The sequence below is a fragment of the Mytilus galloprovincialis genome, chromosome 1 (genome assembly GCF_965363235.1).
Source record: "Mytilus galloprovincialis chromosome 1, xbMytGall1.hap1.1, whole genome shotgun sequence".
In the NCBI taxonomy this organism is placed as follows: domain Eukaryota; kingdom Metazoa; phylum Mollusca; class Bivalvia; order Mytilida; family Mytilidae; genus Mytilus; species Mytilus galloprovincialis.
The window spans coordinates 119,070,532-119,091,172 of NC_134838.1; the positions used below are offsets into that span (position 1 = coordinate 119,070,532).

At 31.6% G+C, this 20,641-nt stretch overlaps 1 protein-coding gene across 1 annotated transcript; it reads left to right on the top strand.

The window, feature by feature from the left end:
- The first annotated feature begins 238 nt into the window (after positions 1-238).
- On the top strand, positions 239-20,299 carry LOC143054630 (neuroligin-4, X-linked-like). The gene is made up of 11 exons (XM_076227644.1): positions 239-641; positions 10,952-11,107; positions 11,457-11,601; positions 12,011-12,196; positions 12,892-13,091; positions 13,558-13,699; positions 14,841-14,930; positions 16,158-16,216; positions 17,361-17,499; positions 18,380-18,515; positions 19,664-20,299. The coding sequence occupies exons 1-11, from the start codon at positions 444-446 to the stop codon at positions 19,917-19,919; spliced, it is 1,707 nt and encodes a 568-aa protein (XP_076083759.1). The 5' UTR covers positions 239-443; the 3' UTR covers positions 19,920-20,299.
- The last annotated feature ends 342 nt before the right edge of the window (positions 20,300-20,641 follow it).

The following is a 20,641-nucleotide window of genomic DNA, read 5'->3' on the forward strand; positions in this document are numbered from 1 at the left end:
ACATATAACAAGTTACATTGCCAGCTCCACTTGTTGATGACTTACGCCACATGTTCAAAATTCTTTCGAAATTTTTAATCAACATACCATTTCATCATTATTTTTTTCTTAGTTATCTCAAACAGGCACGATAGTCTGCATTCAATATTATCATGTAACTTTTTTATTAGAGCTGGCATTCATCATCGATTTATTGTTGTTTAAGAATTTGACCTCCTGACTACGAAATTAAACAGACAGAACGTAATTAAGAAGCAACATTACCAATTAACAATAGCGTCAGATTAATATTTTTTATGAACAATAATGACATAACATGACAGATGAGAAATGTTGCTGATATATTGCATTATCCATATTATGTAGTTAAAGTTGCTGATCTGAAAATACTATTTCAGTTTCCTGTTGGAGCTTCATAATAGTTAGTCTACTTAACTGATGAAATGACAATACTTGATACTTTGATTGTGACAGTGTTGTGCTGTATTAGTGTCACATCAACGAATGAATGGAATCCAATTAGGAATACACTGTATGGTAAAATTCGTGGGAAAGTAACGTCTAGGCTTTCTGGAAAACATGTCGAGGAATATCTTGGAATACCGTACGCTTCACCACCAATTGGATCACTACGATTTGAGGTAAGCTGATTTACTTGATTATATGTAGTATGGGAATGTTGTGATACCTTGAATTGCAAACAACAGCAATAGATTTGATAAAAATGTTGTTAAAATAAATTTTTATACCAGAATAAATGCAAATAAATTATGAAACAGTTCATTAGAATTTAAGAACATTATGTTATTATATGATATGATAAAACGTTTTTACGAATCAGAATATGTTCACCAATCCAAAATTTTTGACATTTTTGCGTCATAAGGAGAGATAACTATTCTTTAAAGAAAAATGTACAGAAAAGTTTTGTATTAGGTTAAAAAACAATCGTTATGCGCTTTCAATTTTATATATATTCCCACTAGGAGAATCATTAAATTATACCTTAGCCTTTTTATACAGGTAAAATCTTAGAAACTTTACTCGTGTTATAGGTTGTACATGACTATAAGGTTATTCGACAAAATTTTAGCCTTTTTATACAGGTAAAATCTTAGAAACTTTACTCGTGCCATAGGTTGTACATGACTATAAGGTTATTCGACAAAATTTTATATTTGAGTAGACCAAAAACAATTCAAACATAATTCAAACATTAAACGCTAATGCACGGCCAACACTCGGCTAACCGAGAGATTGGTCGGTGAATCTATATTGAGTATGCGGCTATATCGGCGGTTGGTCTGCTAATCGGGTTGACTAAAGTCTGTTAACCAGGTGTTATCGAGAAAATCAATGAAAGTTCAGCATGTTTCATTGTATAACTTTCTAAATATATTTTCATCATAAAAAGTATTCATGTCTAACAAAACAATTCAATGTACTGAATTCAGTGGTGTAATTATTATTTTTCTAGCTTCGAAGTACGATCTATAAAATGAAAAGGCGGGTTACTCATCAATAAATTTATACACATTTTACACACATAAAATGTACACAAAATGACATATTGGTTAAATTTACTTGCATTCAATATTTTGAACATCGGAAAAAGAAAGGTATTATGTTTGTTAACCATATTGATATCATTGTGTGACAAATCTACACGAAAATCTGTATTTTGGTGACATAAATCAATCTTTATTTAAAACCTAGTCTGTTAATGGGTCGGATGTATAAAACCCGGTCTGTTAATTGGTCTGTTAGGAGTTATGAATGGCAATAAAAGTATAACTTTATTGCTATATGGGGTGTTATCGGATCAAATGAGTAGGCTCAAGACGAGCGGCTAAAATATACGAAAACAACACATGAGCAATGAAACATAACATATACGGAAACAACACATGAAATTGATAATTGATAAAAATGGTTTCAAACAGTGTAATATTAAAGTAATATTAATTTCATCCAAGAATGATCGCGTATATCATGTTGATTCTGTTTAATTGTCATGAATGACACAAATTTGTTATCTTCATTGGTAACCAGTATATAAAGCAGAGATAAACGTCGTAATGTAACTAAACATCAGTAAGTAAAATATATTGGGATGACAAAATATGAAAAATAAATAAAGAATAATGAGTAAGATGAATAAAATGTAGAAAAAAAATGACATAACAATTTAAAGAATACAGAAATAAACAATAACCCCAATCCGGACCCTCATGGTACACACCAGAATCTGGATGGCTACGCAGAATATAGAATAATATATAAGGACAGTAGAGAGTGATACATTGCTAAAAACGAGAAAAAAATAATACTTGTTTAAGAATACACACATGAAACACTGATGGCTGTTGAAACAGTAACGGATTGCGATGTACTTATATTGGTGACGAATTCTAGAAGTTTACATGCGGACAACAATGGTGGCAGATTAATGCCATTTTGCGTTTTAGCGCTTTCACCTTACATATTCTAGGCGAAAACGCGAAATTGTGAAGTCGAAAACGCGGAAACGCGAAACCGATTTCTCGTTTTCGACTCCGCGTTTTCGCCTTTTCGCGTTTTCGCCCTATAGAATATGAAAGGCGAAATCGCAAAAAGGCGAAATGGACTTCACCGGCCACCATAGACAACTGTAGTTCTCCTCATGCACTTATGTAGAAAAGAACTAAATGGAATAAAATGAATCGAAACTTAAAATAACAAAATGTAGCTACATTCGCTCCTTTCCGTTTACTTCTTTAGAGTGATTTGTAAACAGCATATGATTAAGTAATAGAAGAAAAGAACCAATTGGATGATGCTGACGAATTAGGGTTTAACGTCCAGTGACAAATATCATGTTTATATGTGAACGAGAACACGTTATATGTACCCTGTGTTGTATTAGGAAGCCACTTTCAGTCGGAATTGAGAACGTGCTACTTCGAACAGACACAAAAATTATGGCTGATTGAAAACGTCAATAAAAAATTCATGCATATTCCAGAGGCCAACCCATATCACGCTATATTGAAGTGACACATCTTCAATAAAATGCAAAGAAAGTCAAAATAAAAATGCTCTTTCTAGGATACTGTGGCACCGTATTGTCATTTTTGTTTACTCAGGAACATCTCATTCTTTAATTTTTCAAGGGGAAAATATAAAGGTAGCAAAATTATTGTCGTGGCTTAATAACTCTTAACTGACACAATTTCAATTGTCCAACCCATTAACAGACTTCATTCCCATAATATTCACTAAAACGTGGTATTATTCACGTTATTTTACAATTATGAAATATTTACTAATGTCAATTAATTTTTAGAACCACAGTACTATTTTTTGTCCTTTAAATGATATCTAAATTTGTTTGTTTCGCCTTATTAAAAAAAAATTGCTATGCGTATAAATAGAGAATAATACATGGCCTTTCCATATCAGCCTGGGTATCATCCCGAGACGGAGTCGAGGTGCTGATATGGGTCGAGGGATGATGCCCAGGCTGATATGGAAAATGCCATGTATTAACCGCTTTATCATATACTTTCGACAATAGTTTCATGTAAGGCAAATAAACAAATGCAATAGCTAAAACAGTCAAAAACTTTATAAAGAAGTTAAATTATGAATCAAATATACTATAATTGTCCAACAACAGCATCACTACCTCCATATATATGTATGGTAACATTTCCTATAGAGGCATTTTGAAACATTTGAAATTTGGAAGAGTTTTATGATCATTATTACTCCATGTTTGTTGTACTATATAATGATTCTTAATAGTCAATGGCATTTGTTAGCAAGTACTAAACTATCCCCAAAAAAGTTCCCGTATATTTTGACGTCGTCATAAAAAATATCTTACGTCACAATGGAAAAGAAAACAATCGATACCGGAAACACCGGAAAAAACTTGCACGAGAAGCACTGTTATGGGTTTTTGCACGAGACGCACCTGATATGGGTTATCAGCCCGGGCTGATATGGGTTATCATCCCGGGTGGGAAATTATGGCTTGTGTACTTCCGCTCATTACACATATGCAAAAGCTATCATATCAATGCTAAGTATATGATAAGCATAAATACTACATACTTGCGAGACACCTTTTAGTTTTACTGAAAACTGCGCAGACTAAGAAGTGTTTTTACAGGCGCAAAATGTTCTATGATAGATATCATTTTGTCAGACACTTTTCTTTTTTTGATTTGGTTCTTATAACATGCCAAAAATCTGTATATTTAATAGAGTTTAACATTAAATTAAGCGTTTTACTCTTAACAGACGTATAACCAACCCGATTAGCAGACCAATCGCCTATATAGCCGCATACTCAATATAGATTAACCGACCAATCTCTCGGTTAGCCGAGTGTCGGCCGTGTAATGAATTAGTGTAAATCAGTTCAAAAACAAAATGTTTCTTTTGTAGAAAATGATGGATTAGATCTCTCACTTGTTTGGCATTCGTATAAAATTCTATTATACTGAGGATGATGTGTAAACAAAACAAATAGACATAATAAGGAAATATGTCAATAATAGTGGTACAACAATTAACATTGTGTTATATTCTTAATCACTAAAAATTAAACAAATATGTAACTAAGAAACACATAAATACAATTTAAATATTGAAGTTCGTTAGGACCTTAATCGTAAAGATTACCATAGGAATTTTTTTTTTTAAATTGACATACTGTCAAAACAGTAGCTCTTATTGACCTAAGTGTCTATCAAGTAATGTATTGTATTAATGCAACAATTTATACAAGAAGTTTACCTGTTAATCTTAATGCATTGAAACTTTACATTCTCCTTTGATACAATTCAAGTCGAGGAATGAGATCGTGCAGTGTTGTGAATATCTACCTTTGGAATAGGATTTCACCTTTTCTCTTGTTTCAGAGGAATTGTTGGATTTTTTAGCATCAAAGTTAAATGTTCCGTGTGTAAACAGTTTGAAAAGCGTTTTGTCTACAAAACTCTCATCAGTGACGCTGGAAAAGTATTTAGTATTTTTTTATTTAAAAATTTATCAAGACAGAATAAAAAATTTCAAATATTTATTATCTCAGTATTAACATTATTAACAAAATAACAATTCAATTCAATAAGATATCCATAGTTTTGGCAATTTATTCTACCGTCTATAAATATCGGTATAAATTAAATAGCTGAACAATTTACGTGAGTCAAAAAGACGTCAAGTGACGGTGTGTGGCTTTAGTAAAAACAGTAAACGACTGAGTCATTTATTCTTGGTCTAAATAGCTGTGACTCTTTTAACTGTGATGAGTCGTTTATTTGTGCAGTTATAGAGTCTTATAGACCTAAAGTATTCTTGTATGATTTATTCTAATCACCTTGAAACTTGAGTTTAATATTTGTTAAACACGCTGAGCGTAGAAAAGACTGTTAAGTTATCACATAAAGTGATAAGTTTTAATAGTGAGAGTACTAAGTACCTCGGGAGCCAATTCACAACTGAAGCTAATTTAACAAAGTGGTCTCTATTTATACTAAATTCAAACACATTTGATTATGACGTATTAATCATCGATTACGACAATTTATCTGATTTACGGCAGTAAAAAAACATAAACAAAATGTCTAACGTCAAAAGATGTGTTTGTGACTCAGTAAAAATATGGTGAAAGCGATACATATACAGTAGTTAAGACAAGAAACACTTAATACAGATAAAAATATCATTTATACATGTACAATGGATTATTTAATCAACAGAATAAAACAAAACGGTAAGTGACACACTGACTCATCCAATATGAATCCGTGTAACACTTATCAATTCAAAATTTTGAAAATTTTGATTTTTTTTTTTTTATTATTATTTTGATCATAGTTTTAAACTATCAAATTTTCAAATTTTTGAAATTTTGAAATTTTCACCAAATACATGTAATTAGATTTTTAAATTCTAAATATTGTTTTAAATTTGATAGTTTAGATATTTGTTTCAACTTTAAAAGTGGTAAACTTAACGTGCAGTTTTGATTCTTTCGCTTTTTGAAAGTTTTATTTAAAGATATCAAAAATAAAAAAAGGTTGAAAAGAGGAGTAGTACCTGTAAACACGGCTCTTATTATAATCTCATTAAGGAATAACAAACACGAAATATATCAAATCATTTTAATTACAAAATAAATAATTCAAAGAAAAAGACGATTTTTTATGAAACATATTAGACATCACATGAGATAACAGTATCCTTAAATTTTTATGGTTGTGCATCTATTAAAAAAAATATTTTAACCTATTTAAACAAGCATCAAACCAGTTGATTTACTTTAAAAAAAATCTTCGCGTTTGATATAAATAATTCAGAGCTATTTGGTTTCCCCAGTGCCAAACATTTAGGAGTAACAGTGATAACTGACCAACTCGCAGTAGGCCAAATAGTATCATACGACTTTTGAGGGTTCCTGATGAAGGTTGATCCAGATATTGCCGTTTAGTTCCAAGTATCAATATGGAAGGAATATTGAATATATAGTGTCGCAATGAACGGTGTTCTAGGCGTGATTCAACAGGCTTCTAGACATAAATGTGTACTAGTTCAGTGATGATGGACGTCATACTTAACTCCAAAATGATATATTATAAATATTAAATAAAATCGGGCCAGGTGAGCTAATAAAAGAAAGCGGGATATTTTTGAATAAAGGGAAAGTTCCGTATTTGTTATTTGGTTTTAAGTTATCGTACAACAATCAACTTTGAGCAAAGTAAAAGAACACAGAACTGAACGTCAAAATGGATCGTTTAAAGAGAGTGTCACGCTATTTGTATTTTAAAAAATCATTTTAAGCCATACACCAATGTTTACTTCCGAAAAACCAGGACAATGTAAAGCGCGATCAATATATTTAAATTGATAAGTGTTACACGGACCAATATGTCCCTTTCTCTCTCATAATTTGGAGAAAATCATGAAGTAATGTTTTCACATAACTATGGATACAAAAGTAATAATGCACTAATAATATTTTGAGCCTACATATAAAATTGAGAATGGAAATGGGGAATCAGCCAAAGAGACAACAACCCGACCATAGAGCAGACAACAGCAGAAGTCACCAACAGGTCTTCAATGCAACCAGAAATTCTTGCACCCGGAGGCGTCCTTCAGCTGGCGCCTAAACAAATATATACTGGTTCAGTGATAATGAACACCATACTAAACTCCAAATTGTACACAAGAAACTAAAAGTTAAAATAATACAAGACTAACAAAGGCCAGAGGCTCCTGACTTGGGACAGGCGCAGAAATGCGGCGGGGTTAAACATGTTTGTGAGATCTCAACCCTCCCCCTATATCTCTAGCCAATGCAGAAAAGTAAACGCATAACAATACGCACATTAAAATTCAGTTCAAGAGAAGTCCGAGTCTGGTGTCAGAAGATGTAACCAAAGAAAATAAACAAAATGACAATAATACATAAATAACATTAGACTACTAGCAGTTAAATGACATGCCAGCTCCGGACTTCAATTGAACTGATTGAAAAATTATGTCTTCATCATATGAATATCAGACACAATCCTCCCCGTGAGGGGTTTAGTATCATACCATCATAACATATATGAGAAGAACATAACTCGTGTCATGCCAACAACTGATTTATTAATAATAAATGTGTTTAGTTCCGATGCAAAGACCCTATAAGTGAATCAATATTAACACCAAAATATGCAATCTTTAATGACCTGACAACAGTATCGTAACTATATCCCTTCTTAATAAGTCTATTCAAAGGTTTTGTTAGCTTCTGAGGTGAATACTGACATTTCTGTGCTTTATAAAGAATATTTCCATAAAATATTGGATGTGAAATACCTAAACGTATAAGAAGTCTGCATGTTGAGCAATATTTACGAATGATGTCCTTATACCGATGATAACATTTAGTAAATGTTTTGACTAGTTTGTGATATCGAAATTCCTGGTGTAATAATTTTTCAGTAATACATAAATTTCTCTCGTTAAAATCTAAAACATTGTTACATACACGAGCGAATCGTACAAGTTGAGATATATAAACACCGTAAGATGGTGACAAGGGAACGTCACCATCTAAAAATAAATAATTAACGATAGGAAATGAGAAATCATCTCTTTTATCATAATTTTAGTATTAAGCTTTCCGTTCATGATATATATATATCAAGATCGAGGAAAGGGCAGTAGTTATTGTTAGTATTAACTTTATTTAAAGTAAGTTCAACAGGATAAATTTCTTTAGTATACATACTGAAGTCGTCATTATTGAGAGCTAAACTATCATCCAAATATCTAAAAGTATTATTAAATTTGTGTATCAGAAGTTGTTTCGATGGGTCTTTGCTGATTTTTGTCATAAATTGTAACTCATAGCAATACAAAAACAGGTCCGCAATAAGTGGCGCACAGTTAGTCCCTATTGGAATTCCGATGACCTGACGATATACGGAATCTCCAAAGCGAACAAAAATGTTATCTAGTAAAATTTCAAGGGCAGATATAGTATCAAAGCATGTCCAATTGACATAGTTTTTTTGTTTATTGCTACTAAAAATTACCTAAAAGAGTTTGAACTTATATATTCACATTCTGACTTTTTAACTGCCCATTTAATTAGGTGTGTGATTTTTTTCTTAATGAGAATGTGAGGCAATGTTGTATATAGAGTAGAAAATCAAAACTTTGAACAGATTCAAAATCACCAATATAAGCATGCAATTTATCAAGTACTTCCAACGAGTTTTTGACACTCCAAAAGTAATTAATTCCACTATTTTCGAAGGCCTTATTTGAACAATTTATTATCAGGTTTTTGATTGTACCAAGTGTACTGGTAAGAAGAATAGATAATTTAGTAGTGGAACAATGGCTTGAAGACGAAATAAATCTATATTTGTAAGGTGTTTTGTGTAGTTTCGGAAGCCAATACATAGTTGGGACTTTCATTGTTTTTTGTTCTGCTTGTAAAGCGGTAGCTAAAAGTTTATGTTTGTTACAGATGTCGTTTTCTGAAAATGGAGTCAGTTCGAATGTTGGTGAATTGGTGATTTCTTTTTGTAGAACCTCAATGTAAAATTTACGTCAAACAATAATAATATTATTAGCAGCTTTATCGGCCGGGACAAAAACAAATTCCTTGGCTAGTTCTTTTAGTTTACGTTTGATACGAGAAATAGGTTTATTGTGGTTATTGTTAAGAGTTAAAATGTTCTTTAAATTAAAAAAAGAGTCCAAAGATTTTTTGTCAGCTTTTTCCCGTTTTATCCATTTCAAACAGTAAGTACGGAGTGAGTCGTGGATGATATCACGACACTCATTCCAATTAATAGTTGAAGGGGGGCGATATTTAGGTCCTTTACTGAGGAATGGTTTCAACTCTCGGTCTGAACGATGTTAAGAACTCCTGTTATAACATGGGAAATGGGTCCATAAATGTATTTGGAATTACTGCAATTACATGAAGCAGGTGTATTTTCACTGATATTAACATCTTTACACAATTGGCTGTAATTAAACACAAATTTCCGGGTAGATTTCTTGTAAATATAACAAATAAGAGGGAGCTCAGTATTATCAAAATATCCAGGAATTTGTTCTTTAACAGAATGGTCGTAAAAAATACCAGCAATATTAACAAAATCAAAACCTTTATTGACATACTTTATTTTAATAAAATGTTTTTTTATGATCTTCAGGACGATCAATTTCAGGAAACAGTTTAGAATAACAATATGCCATTATAATTTGAACGATTTCATACTTAGAACTGCTATATGAAATTGTGTTGCAATCCTCTAAAATTTTATTTAACTTATTAATCGGTAATGAACAGAGCTTTGTTAACAGATAATGTCTGCCGTTGTTTTTTGAAATAGAAATTAGGTCCGAAATATTGGTATGATTTGTCCAAAATTTTCTTTGATTGCGATTTTTTTCTACGACCATAAGAGCGGTTTTTTCGAACAGTTTTAGAAACAATATCCAAAATGTTAGAATCGGTTCTTGATATATTGCCAATTCCCATGATATTATCATTAAGACCGAGAGGGTAGACTGTCTGTAATTTTTTAATCCAATTTAGTTCAATTATTTTCCGTGATCGTACAAACTTTGAATGAGATTCACCAGGCTGCTTATTTACTACTTCCAAAGGTTGAACTGCTAAATATTTAATAGGATGATTGTGCTTCTTAAGGTGTTGATAAATGATACTTTTAATTTGTTGGGTTTTTTAAAACGATACAGATGTTCTTGAGTGCGTTTAGATAAATACCGTCCAGTTTCACCTACGTACTGAATACCACATCCCGGTTTGTTTCATGTGAGTAAATAAATAAGACTGTTTGTTTTTCAAGTTATATCAGTTTCATCAAATTTTTAAGAAAATGTGCGACCATTAAATGTGGACCTTACCGTATTGTTGGTGGAAAGACGGGGACATGTAAGTCATTTTTTGGCATGATACTTATCGATAGAAGGGTAACCACGATTTTTATTGTTAAAAATAATAGCAATGGTCGTATTTTTAGATAAGCTATTTTGAAGATTGAGATATATATATGTTTACCCCATTTATAACCATATTTATGTAGAATAAACCTTGCGAAAAAACACAGCTTTGACATGTAAACATAATCGTGAATTAATTGAGGACTTGAATATGCTGTCATACTTGTGCCTTATAATTAATTACATAATTACAGTGTAGACTTTACATTCACCACGCAAACCTCGCAAACTAACGAATGTTAAGTTGTCAATTGACTAAAAAACTTTTACTAGCTTTAATTCATAAAATCTGTCTTCTAGTTACTAAAATCGTCTTCATGTGAATAATTAAAAGCTTGTTTTGCAATATATCGCATGTTATGTACTTCTCTTACTTATTGTTCAAACAAAACTTAAATTTGTGTGTTTGTTTCAGCGACCTGTTCCACCTTTAATTTGGTCTGACATTAAGGATACAATTTCTTTACCCCCTGCATGTCCGCAATACGGATCTGACTACATAGATCTTTACAGAGAAGGTTTTAATGCGTTTGATGAAGACTGTTTGTATATGAATGTATATGTTCCAAAAGTAAGTATACTTTACAAAATAAACAGAATTATAGATATATCTTTTTCATATTGAATACCCTGGCGTGTTTTTATTGAATAAGGTAAAGAACTTTATTAATCATGGTTTACCATAGTAAATGTATTACAATTTTTTTTCTATTAGAATTTTTCTTGTTCCCACAACTAGCAGCTGTTAAATTCATATTCAGTAAACTAGCAGCTGTTAAATTGATATTCAGTCAACTAGCAGCTGTTAAATTGATATTCAGTCAACTAGCAACTGTTAAATTCAAATTCAGTCAACAAAAGAATTTCGAATTTTCATATGGATGATATCATTGACTGAAACATTCGTCTTGCTTTTACAGACTAAGCAGAAATCACTTGCAGTGTTGTTATATGTACATGGAGGATCTAACATTGCAGGTATGGGTGCCATGTTGGATGGAGATGTTCTTGCAGCACACGGGGAAATTATCGTAATAACATTTAATTACAGACTTGGTATATATGGTAAGAATTAGATTGCTATAAGATCTAAATAATCAGCAGCATTTTATTATGTTCAAATTGTTTTATTTTATTCTCTGCAATTTTTCTCTCGTTTTTGCCGAGCAGTTGATTATCTAATCTTAAGCAACTTCCGATGGGCTAGTTCAAACATCTTCTCTTGTCAAAACACTCACTTTCATTATAACTGTATTTTTCTTCAGGAATATCATTAGCAAAACTTGTATGAGTATCTGCATAATAAACTCAAAGATCTACTTTTCATAGTTTGTCTTAGAGAGTTGACGTGATATACTGCGAATGATAAATATGTACTGAACATTTGTAATCTGTTGATTGTGTTTTAAAATGTTGAACAATTTGAAAAAAACGGGAGCTTTCTAAACAAATTTATATGGTTATATTGATTAAGGTTTCTATGCAGACAAAAGTAAAGGTATCGAAGGGATATACGGTTTGTTAGACCAGGTACAGGCCATGGAATGGGTTAATCAAAACATCAAGTATTTTAACGGAGATCCAGAAAGAGTGACCATACATGGTCATAGCCTAGGGGCCTCAGATGTTGGACTTCATATTGTTTCCAATCTGACTAAAGGTAAATATTGTGCAATATATTCGTTTAAATGAATGTACATGGTTAAAAAAAATATTACAAGAAATGTTTTGAAAAACATTCAACGACGGATAGATTTTACAGTTTTTCAAAGAAACTCTTACTTTTTGACCCATGGGTGGCCTGTAATGCACCTTACTGTTGCCCTATATGTACCCCCTTCCAGTAGCAGTTTAAATTCCCTGTCCTTCACCTCGGTCGATTAACTTTGCAGAACATACCTGTTGGATTGATTTGAATATCTCGAGAGAAAAATTGGACCCTGGTTTGAAAACCATGAATTGATGGCTTTAACTTTGTATGTCTTGGTATAATTTGATCATCTTTCTAGTACTATTTTGATTTTGACATTACTTAAGGAATGACTGTTATATGTTTTCTACAAACAAGAAATAGCATAAAAATGTGGTACTCACTGAATAACCCGATTAGTGTGTTATTTAAAGAAGTGCAACACATTTTTGTATATATTTCGAATAGGCAGACCAAATATTACAGAGAAAGAACACCATGGCAATCATACTGTTTAGTCTTTAGATAAAATTTATAGGTGAAACATTTTTGTTGGTTGTTAACTTTTGCCAAAACAAATATCAATATTGAAACTGTCAGGAAATATAAACTACAAATATCAATATTGAAACTGTCAGGAAATATAAACTACCATTATATTGTAGGCTTGTTTAAAAATGCCATCATACACAGCGGTTCACCAATTGCCCATTGGTTTCTATCTGACTGTGTAAGAACCAGTAGAAAGACATCTTTCCCTGTTAATTGTAGACCTGGGACGACTCGAGTTAACAATAAATTTAGTCCAATACATGATAAACGGATGAATCTATCTGAGGAAATGTTAAATGTAGGTTTAACAGAGGTGAGTACTGACATATACACATTCAAATATTAAGAACGTTTTCAAAGCTTTTATTTGAATTTTCAAAACAATCAATCACCCCTCGAGCATTTGTCATAGAATTTGCAGGCGCCTACGTTTCAATAAGAACACAGAAACAAGAGATGAAGCCGTTTTAAAAGTGGTCAATGTTCTTATACCTTTCAATTTTTGTGTTAAATGGTTTCTGTCGAATTGGTGTCACATCATCATTTATCTTTGTATTCATTGATATATAATATAATATTAAGATATAAGTGGGACCTTGTTCGTATGGAAAGTCTCACTATGTAAGCTATTGTAATAGGTTAATTGGTGATATTCAGGTTAAAAGATCGTTGTGAAATAAGGTTAAAGATTTTTCTAAATTATGGCTTTTTTTAAATTGACCGATTTTGTTTATTATACTAAATTTGTGTTTTATCTTGATTGATTTTTTTGTTTTCAGGACATAACATTTGGAACATATCCAATAACTATAGACGGATATTATACAACAGAGAGTCCTGAACTCGTGTATCGATGTGGAAACAACATCCATGCTGAATCAGTGTTATTGGTTTTGTCGAGAGATGAATTATTTCCATCCCGTGAGTAAGTAATATGGATTCAGTATGCTGCAGATCACATGTTGTTATCACGATTATGTTTGGGGCTTTTTTGTTTAATTTTGGGCCCTTGACGGCGTGGTATTATTTGAACAGCTTTAGCGGTCACGGGCCTGTCAATACTGAGGTTGTGAGTTCGAACTCAGTTGTTTCATACGCGTTCGATTCCTAACGATGTCGATGTTTTTTTCAAGAGACCCAAATATCCGCCACGAATAATCGACCCGACAATATAGACAATAGTGCTAAAAACCAAGCTTCATTTTTCGTTTAAAAGAGGGACAAAAGATACCAAGGGACAGTCAAACTCATAGATTGAAAATAAACAGAAAACGCATTGGCTACAAATAAAAAGACAAACAGACAAATAATAGTGCAGAAGACACAACATAGAAAACGAAAGACTAAGACAACACGAACCCCACCAAAAACTGAGGGAAGTCTAATTCGGTAGTCAATTTACTTTTCGCTGTTTCAAGTGGCTGGGCTGTCTTAATTAAAGTCCATAGAATTTGTGAATAATTTGCCTATAGATTTTTTAATCATGTTTTTTTTCTAAAATATAATTAAAAGTATTAAAATATTTAAAAAAGGTAAATTCACAACACTTTCTATTATAATTCCACTACTATATGAGTTATCTCCCCTTATTTGGCATTTGGGAATCAAACACAAATATGGTGTTTTTCAGAATTTACAGCCGTATATTTAATAAAACACATAATTTTCTATGTTTATATTAAAAGTCTGAATCATCAATTGCACCCTACTCTCAAAATGTGCACATTTTATCAAAGATGTATACCATCTATTCTATGCTACTTCAAAATCAGAAAAGGAGGAAGACACCCGAATTTTAAAGTTTTGTGAATTGAATGAACTTGAAAAGGGATATTATTGATCAAGCTTGGATTTTATATGAAACCTTGCCTTTCACAATATTACAATTAATAGTGATACTTGAGTAATGATTAGGTTAGAAGACAAAAACTTTGACTTCAATTTCAAAATTTGGTGCAAAATTCAAATAAAAATAAAATATATTTAATATATAAATATGTCTCAACAAAATTAACATCATTTGTTTTTTGTGGTAGATATATTCATTTGTTTATAATTCCAGTGTCAACAGAAGGGAAAATTGACCATATTACCATCGAAGGTTTAATTAATTACTATCAAACACTGTTTCCTGATGAAGACCAGTTTGCAAGTATAAATCTTATTCAGAAACGTCTGAGCTAAATATGCTAATACTTTCAAAGACTTAATATGTTAATACTTTTAAACGATGATGATGAACATGATGGTGGAATAATGTTTTACATGCATGTGAAGACGAGATTATACTCATGTTACCCGAATATTATTACTGATTTGTACTCCACAATACACTCTGCGCCAGATTTTTAAAGATTAACCTACCAAGACGCATTTGTTTTTACTCCATCCGTTTACTCATTGTTATTAATGCCACATGCTTAGAGGCGAAGTATTAAATTTACTCCTGAAGGGAAAGTGGCTATGTTCCTTAGTTTCTATCAGCCAATGCACATATGTTTGTAAAATGTTTGTATTTTTTACATTTTTATTTTTTCCTCATAGCTTAGCATCGCAGTGGTTTGCACATGCTGTGGCTGACATCCGATTTGCTATAATGATATAAAGAATCGGGCACATGTTCCGAACAGAACGCAACCAATGATATCAATTTCCAGATTTGGCACATCTTTTTTAACTATGTTATTAATTTTGCCTTCAAATTGATTTGATTCGAACTCATCTGATGAGTCCTTTGTAGAAATAAGCGCTTATTTGGTGTTTTAAATTTGAAGCCTGGTGTTTTGATGATTGTATTATTAAGTAGATTAGCTAGTGTTCGTAACATGAATAAATATTGATATATATATAGATATATGAATATTGAGCACTCTAATATGAACATGTGTATTGATCTCTACTGTTTATCATTTGTCATGTTGTAAATATGTTTTCGTTGCTTTAGCATATATATGCTTTTTGCAATAAAAATATTCATTAATTAATTCATCTGTTCATTCATTCATTCATTCATGAATGAATGAATGAATGAATGAATGAATGAATGAATGAATGAATGAGTAAATGAATGAATGAATGAATGAATGAATGAATGAGTATTAGTTTGGATTAAAATGAAAGGCATAAGTATCTTACGATGGCGATTTCAAATCTCTATGATAAAAATAAGAAGATGTAATATTATTGCCAATGAGACAACTGTACACCGGAACTGAAGGACTAGAGCATAAATACGGCCTTCAACAATAAGCAATCATCCGTTTATAATGCAAACAACTAATTTTAAAGTCCTTTATTTAAATTTTAATACTCCCCTTTAGTTCAAAATCAATGACATTCCAAAAGGAAAACCTTATGTATAAGAATTCAATAATTACAGGTGATGCAAATTTAGTTTTCAATGAATGGAAAGAAAGTAAAGTTTTACCATTTCCACAGGTAAGAGTTCATTTGCTATTATTATATGACATTCTTCTTTCGTTTTTGAAACAAAGCCCTGTTCTACTCCCAATAAAACATGGGCTGCACGTCATTGACGTAACAATTGAAATTGCAACGTCCGTTGTGTTTAAAACAAAGCCAGAAATCAAAATGGACATTTGTTTTGGTGTTGCTCACACGGGAAATAATTAAAATTATTCTTAATGTATGTGTTAATATATTTGTTTATTTGTTTATCCTGAAACAGTTGATTTTCTAATAAAGTTTTGGCTTCATCAAATAAAAATTAGATGCCTATTAAACGCGTACAATGTACGAAAGTTCTAAATGTTTCTATTTGAATCGAAATAATTATATCATGTCATGCTCTATGCTAATTTTAACACGGGTAGGCATTATATTTGTTTACAATTTACACCTCGCTTTTGTTCGGTATAAATAATTACCAAATATAATGACTACCTGTTATAAAATGAGCAAAGAGCATGGCACGAAAGAATTATATCTTAACCATTTGTTGAGACAGTATATTAAAAAACTATAGCAGATGCTATATCAGTTAAACATTCGCGGTGATTGACGTATGCAAATTAATGCATAGTTTTTATCAAAGGTAACAAAGTTCATACACACGATATTCATAACATTTATCTCAATTAATGTCAAACTATGCAACTTTGTAACAAAAATTCGTAACGTTTTACACAGTACCTTATTACATCTAATTTATCTATGTTGCATTTGAATTAACGACAAATGAAGAATAACATTAACGAAACTAATTTTACCGCACCAAACGCAATTTTTGACAATTAATGTATCTTCAGCGATGCTCGATGGCAAAATATTTAAAAATCGCATCCTATGAAAGCGTTAAAGAGCTGATTAAGCCAAAAGTACCTGAAGTACAGCAAGTTCCGAAGTACAACAAGTTCCGGGCAAAGACTAAGAGCTTTGCATTAATTTGTTTTATTAAACTAGAATTCAATTCAAACAAAATTTTCGTTGTCATGCCAGTACTTGCTACATGTCTTGTATCACCATTTATAAGATAATATAAGATGTAACAATTTACCAAGTTTGAGAAACCCAACGTGAATAATATTTGTTTCGTAATCTAATATATTACATTTTATTTCAGGCATCAAGAATACAAGCAGATCTCATTTTCTATACACCTATGATTAAATTGGCAGACATAGTATCAAGATGGTTAAATAAAACATATTTACTCAGCTTCGAATATATTTCAGAGACACCATCTGGACCATTGTGGCAAGGTAATTACAGCTTTAATTCATACACGTCTCTACTCATGCACTTAATACCATAGAGTCTCTACCCATGCACTCGATACTGTAGCTTTAATTTATACTCATCTCTACTCATTCACTCGATACCAAAGCCTTTATTTATACTCATCTCTACCTATGCACTTGATAGATACCATAGCTTTTTTAATACTCATCTCTACCCATGCACTCGATATTAAAGCCTTAATTTATACTCATATCTGCCCATGCACTCGTTATCATAGCTTTAATTTACACCACGTCTCTACCTAGCACTCACAACTTAATTATTCGTTTTTTATTGAAATCACGAATCAGATTCTATACAAACACTTCTTCAGATTCAAAAGACATTATGCAAAAAACTACACATTACACTGAAAATTAAAACAACATTTACCCAAAACCGAGGATGAACCCCCACGCTAAATTAGACAAAAAGATTTTGTTTATTAGTGACATTTTAAAACAAAAATTGAGAATTAAAATGAGGAATATGATAAAGAGACAACACAGCACATATTAGTTCTTCTTGACATTATTATCGATTTTGTTTCTGATCCATACTTGATACTGCATACATGTCTTTGGCATGGAATTTTCACTTTGTTTGAAGTTCATGCTATTACGTAATTGAACGTGAAACATTAAATGAATTGAAAGTAAAAGTCATTGAAGAGTATGTTTTCTAGAGTAAAACATCTTGAATATCAAAAACTCCCCAGTAGAACTCGAATCAAAGTTAGGACAAATTGATTAAAAGATTATGCGAAATTGAAAACTTCCACAACAAAATCATAGAATATTGTTTAGCTGATAATCAGAAATTTAAACTATAGGGCAAGTAATACTTTTGTTTTCATTCTAGGTGTACCACATGGCTGGGACTTGTTTTATATGTTTGGTATGCCACTTGTTGGACATCATCTACATAATTATACAGCAAGAGATGTAGAAGTGACAAAAACTTCTATGTCATTATTAAGTGACTATGTGAAATATGGGTATGTACATTATCACTCAGTACTTATGTACGGCTGTTATCTTTGTTTGGTTTTTCTTATTATGTATACGAAGATAAAAATGACACTTGTTTGTTGGTAGATCTTATGTCATGCCAAAATATATCAGCTGGTGACATTTAGTAATTTAGTAATTCAGTTTATGCCCGGATGCACATATGCCAAGGATTAGATCTTTCTATTCCTATCTGTTATGTACTGTCTTTTCGAACACACTGCAGATGATTCTCTGGTTTCATACGTTTGGGTGTCTTTTTTTCCCTTTTCACTCTGGTGTCTATCATACGTCGACACTATTCATGTCTTCAGCTGGACTAGGTAGAACATGACCACTTATATCTTCCTATTTTGATTCAGTAGTATGCTTAATGTTTGTTGATACTATTGATACACGGAGTTCTTTGTTGGAATCTTGCAAGGCCAGAATATCCTTATGTTTTTTAGGCAGCTTTTAGGAATACTAGAACTATCAGTGGCTATAAAATTACCTACAGGGCATCTGAATTCTGTTTAAAACATTTTAATTGCGCTGTGCTATTTTTACTAGCATCTTATGCAAGCTTTTCATATGTATGCTTTTATAGGATTTTTCTAAATCTATAAAGTGAATTAAAAGTTGTCGATGCCATTATTTTCACTGTTCAATAAGGTCGTACTGTCCTTTTCATAAATATGTTGAAAATTATTTGTGAGTATTTTTCTTATCATTTTACGGGTATTTTGAAACATTGTCAAATCTTTTTCAGTGTTTGAAATGCGCAGTTAGGGTCAGATCTGCTTTCTATAACTCGTGTAATAGCTTAACATTTCCATTGGCTATAGGTTTTTATAATCGTTTTCCTGTTTCGGATTTGGATTAAAAATTTATGTTTTGCATTATATATATTTGCTCCTATTTCTGGTTCTTATCTATTTTATACTTTTTAATATTTGCTACTCATATTTTCTCTTTCACATTTTAATAATTGGTCCTGTTTGTTACTCTGCAGCAGTCTCTACAATAATCATTAAGCTATGAAAAACTTCCAAAATCAGTTCATTTTTTAACATTTTCAACGTTTTCTGACCAATTTGAGATAGGTGAGTAAATTTAACGATTGCCATTCATCTTTTTTTCTTCTCCTGAGCAGATATTTGTCCACAAATGACACTGAATTAACAGAAGTTTACGATTCAAACATACGAAACTACTACAAGATAGACTACAATGGTACACAGGCTGTTGTTACTACTGGAGTCAACTTCAGGAAGCCATATTACGAATTCTGGAATAAATATCTGTACAAATATGAAGACACGATGTGCGATACAAGTACCAAGCTGAGTGTGTGTTCATATAATCTATGGTTTCCTGTCACAATATATACTCTCTTCTACATGATATAATGTGAAATGGCAAACTGTGTACAAATTTCCTTACAATAATCAAGGTTGTAATATATGTTTATATATTTTATATATATAGAATTATTTTTTTGGTTTGAATGAAGATAAATAACAAATAGAGATTTTGGAAGTGAAAATAAACAGTTCAAGAACCCTGTTTATCCAACCATGGTCAAATAGTTGTCAACGGTACCTGGATTATAATTTAGTACGCCAGACCCGCGTTTCTTCTACATAAGACTCATCAGTGACGCTAATATCAAAATATTTATAAAGCCAAACAACACATAAGACCAGGTTCATGATGGCTATGTTTATCTTATTTTTAAAGGTAAAAATATTATCTCAAACAGTAAAAATAACATTAAAAAATGAGACATCTGTTGAAACGACTTCATGTGTATTCATACATTATGCACAGTGAAACAAACTTGTATCAGCTAATACATAAAAAGAATAAAATCAATGAAATGTATCGTGTTCTATAACAAGTTATGCATACTTTGATGTAAAACAAATATTGCAGAACCCATTTTGCTCTTGAAATGAAAGACAAATCTTCTTAACAAGTTTCTCTTTTCCTCGACATTACATGCATTGATCTTTAAAAATGTCCCTTATAACAGACACATGATCAAATCATGCACTTAGAACAGTCTCTCGTAATCAAGTTAAAGAATTTGAAGAACGATCGACAAAGAAGTGTAATTATAAGATCATTA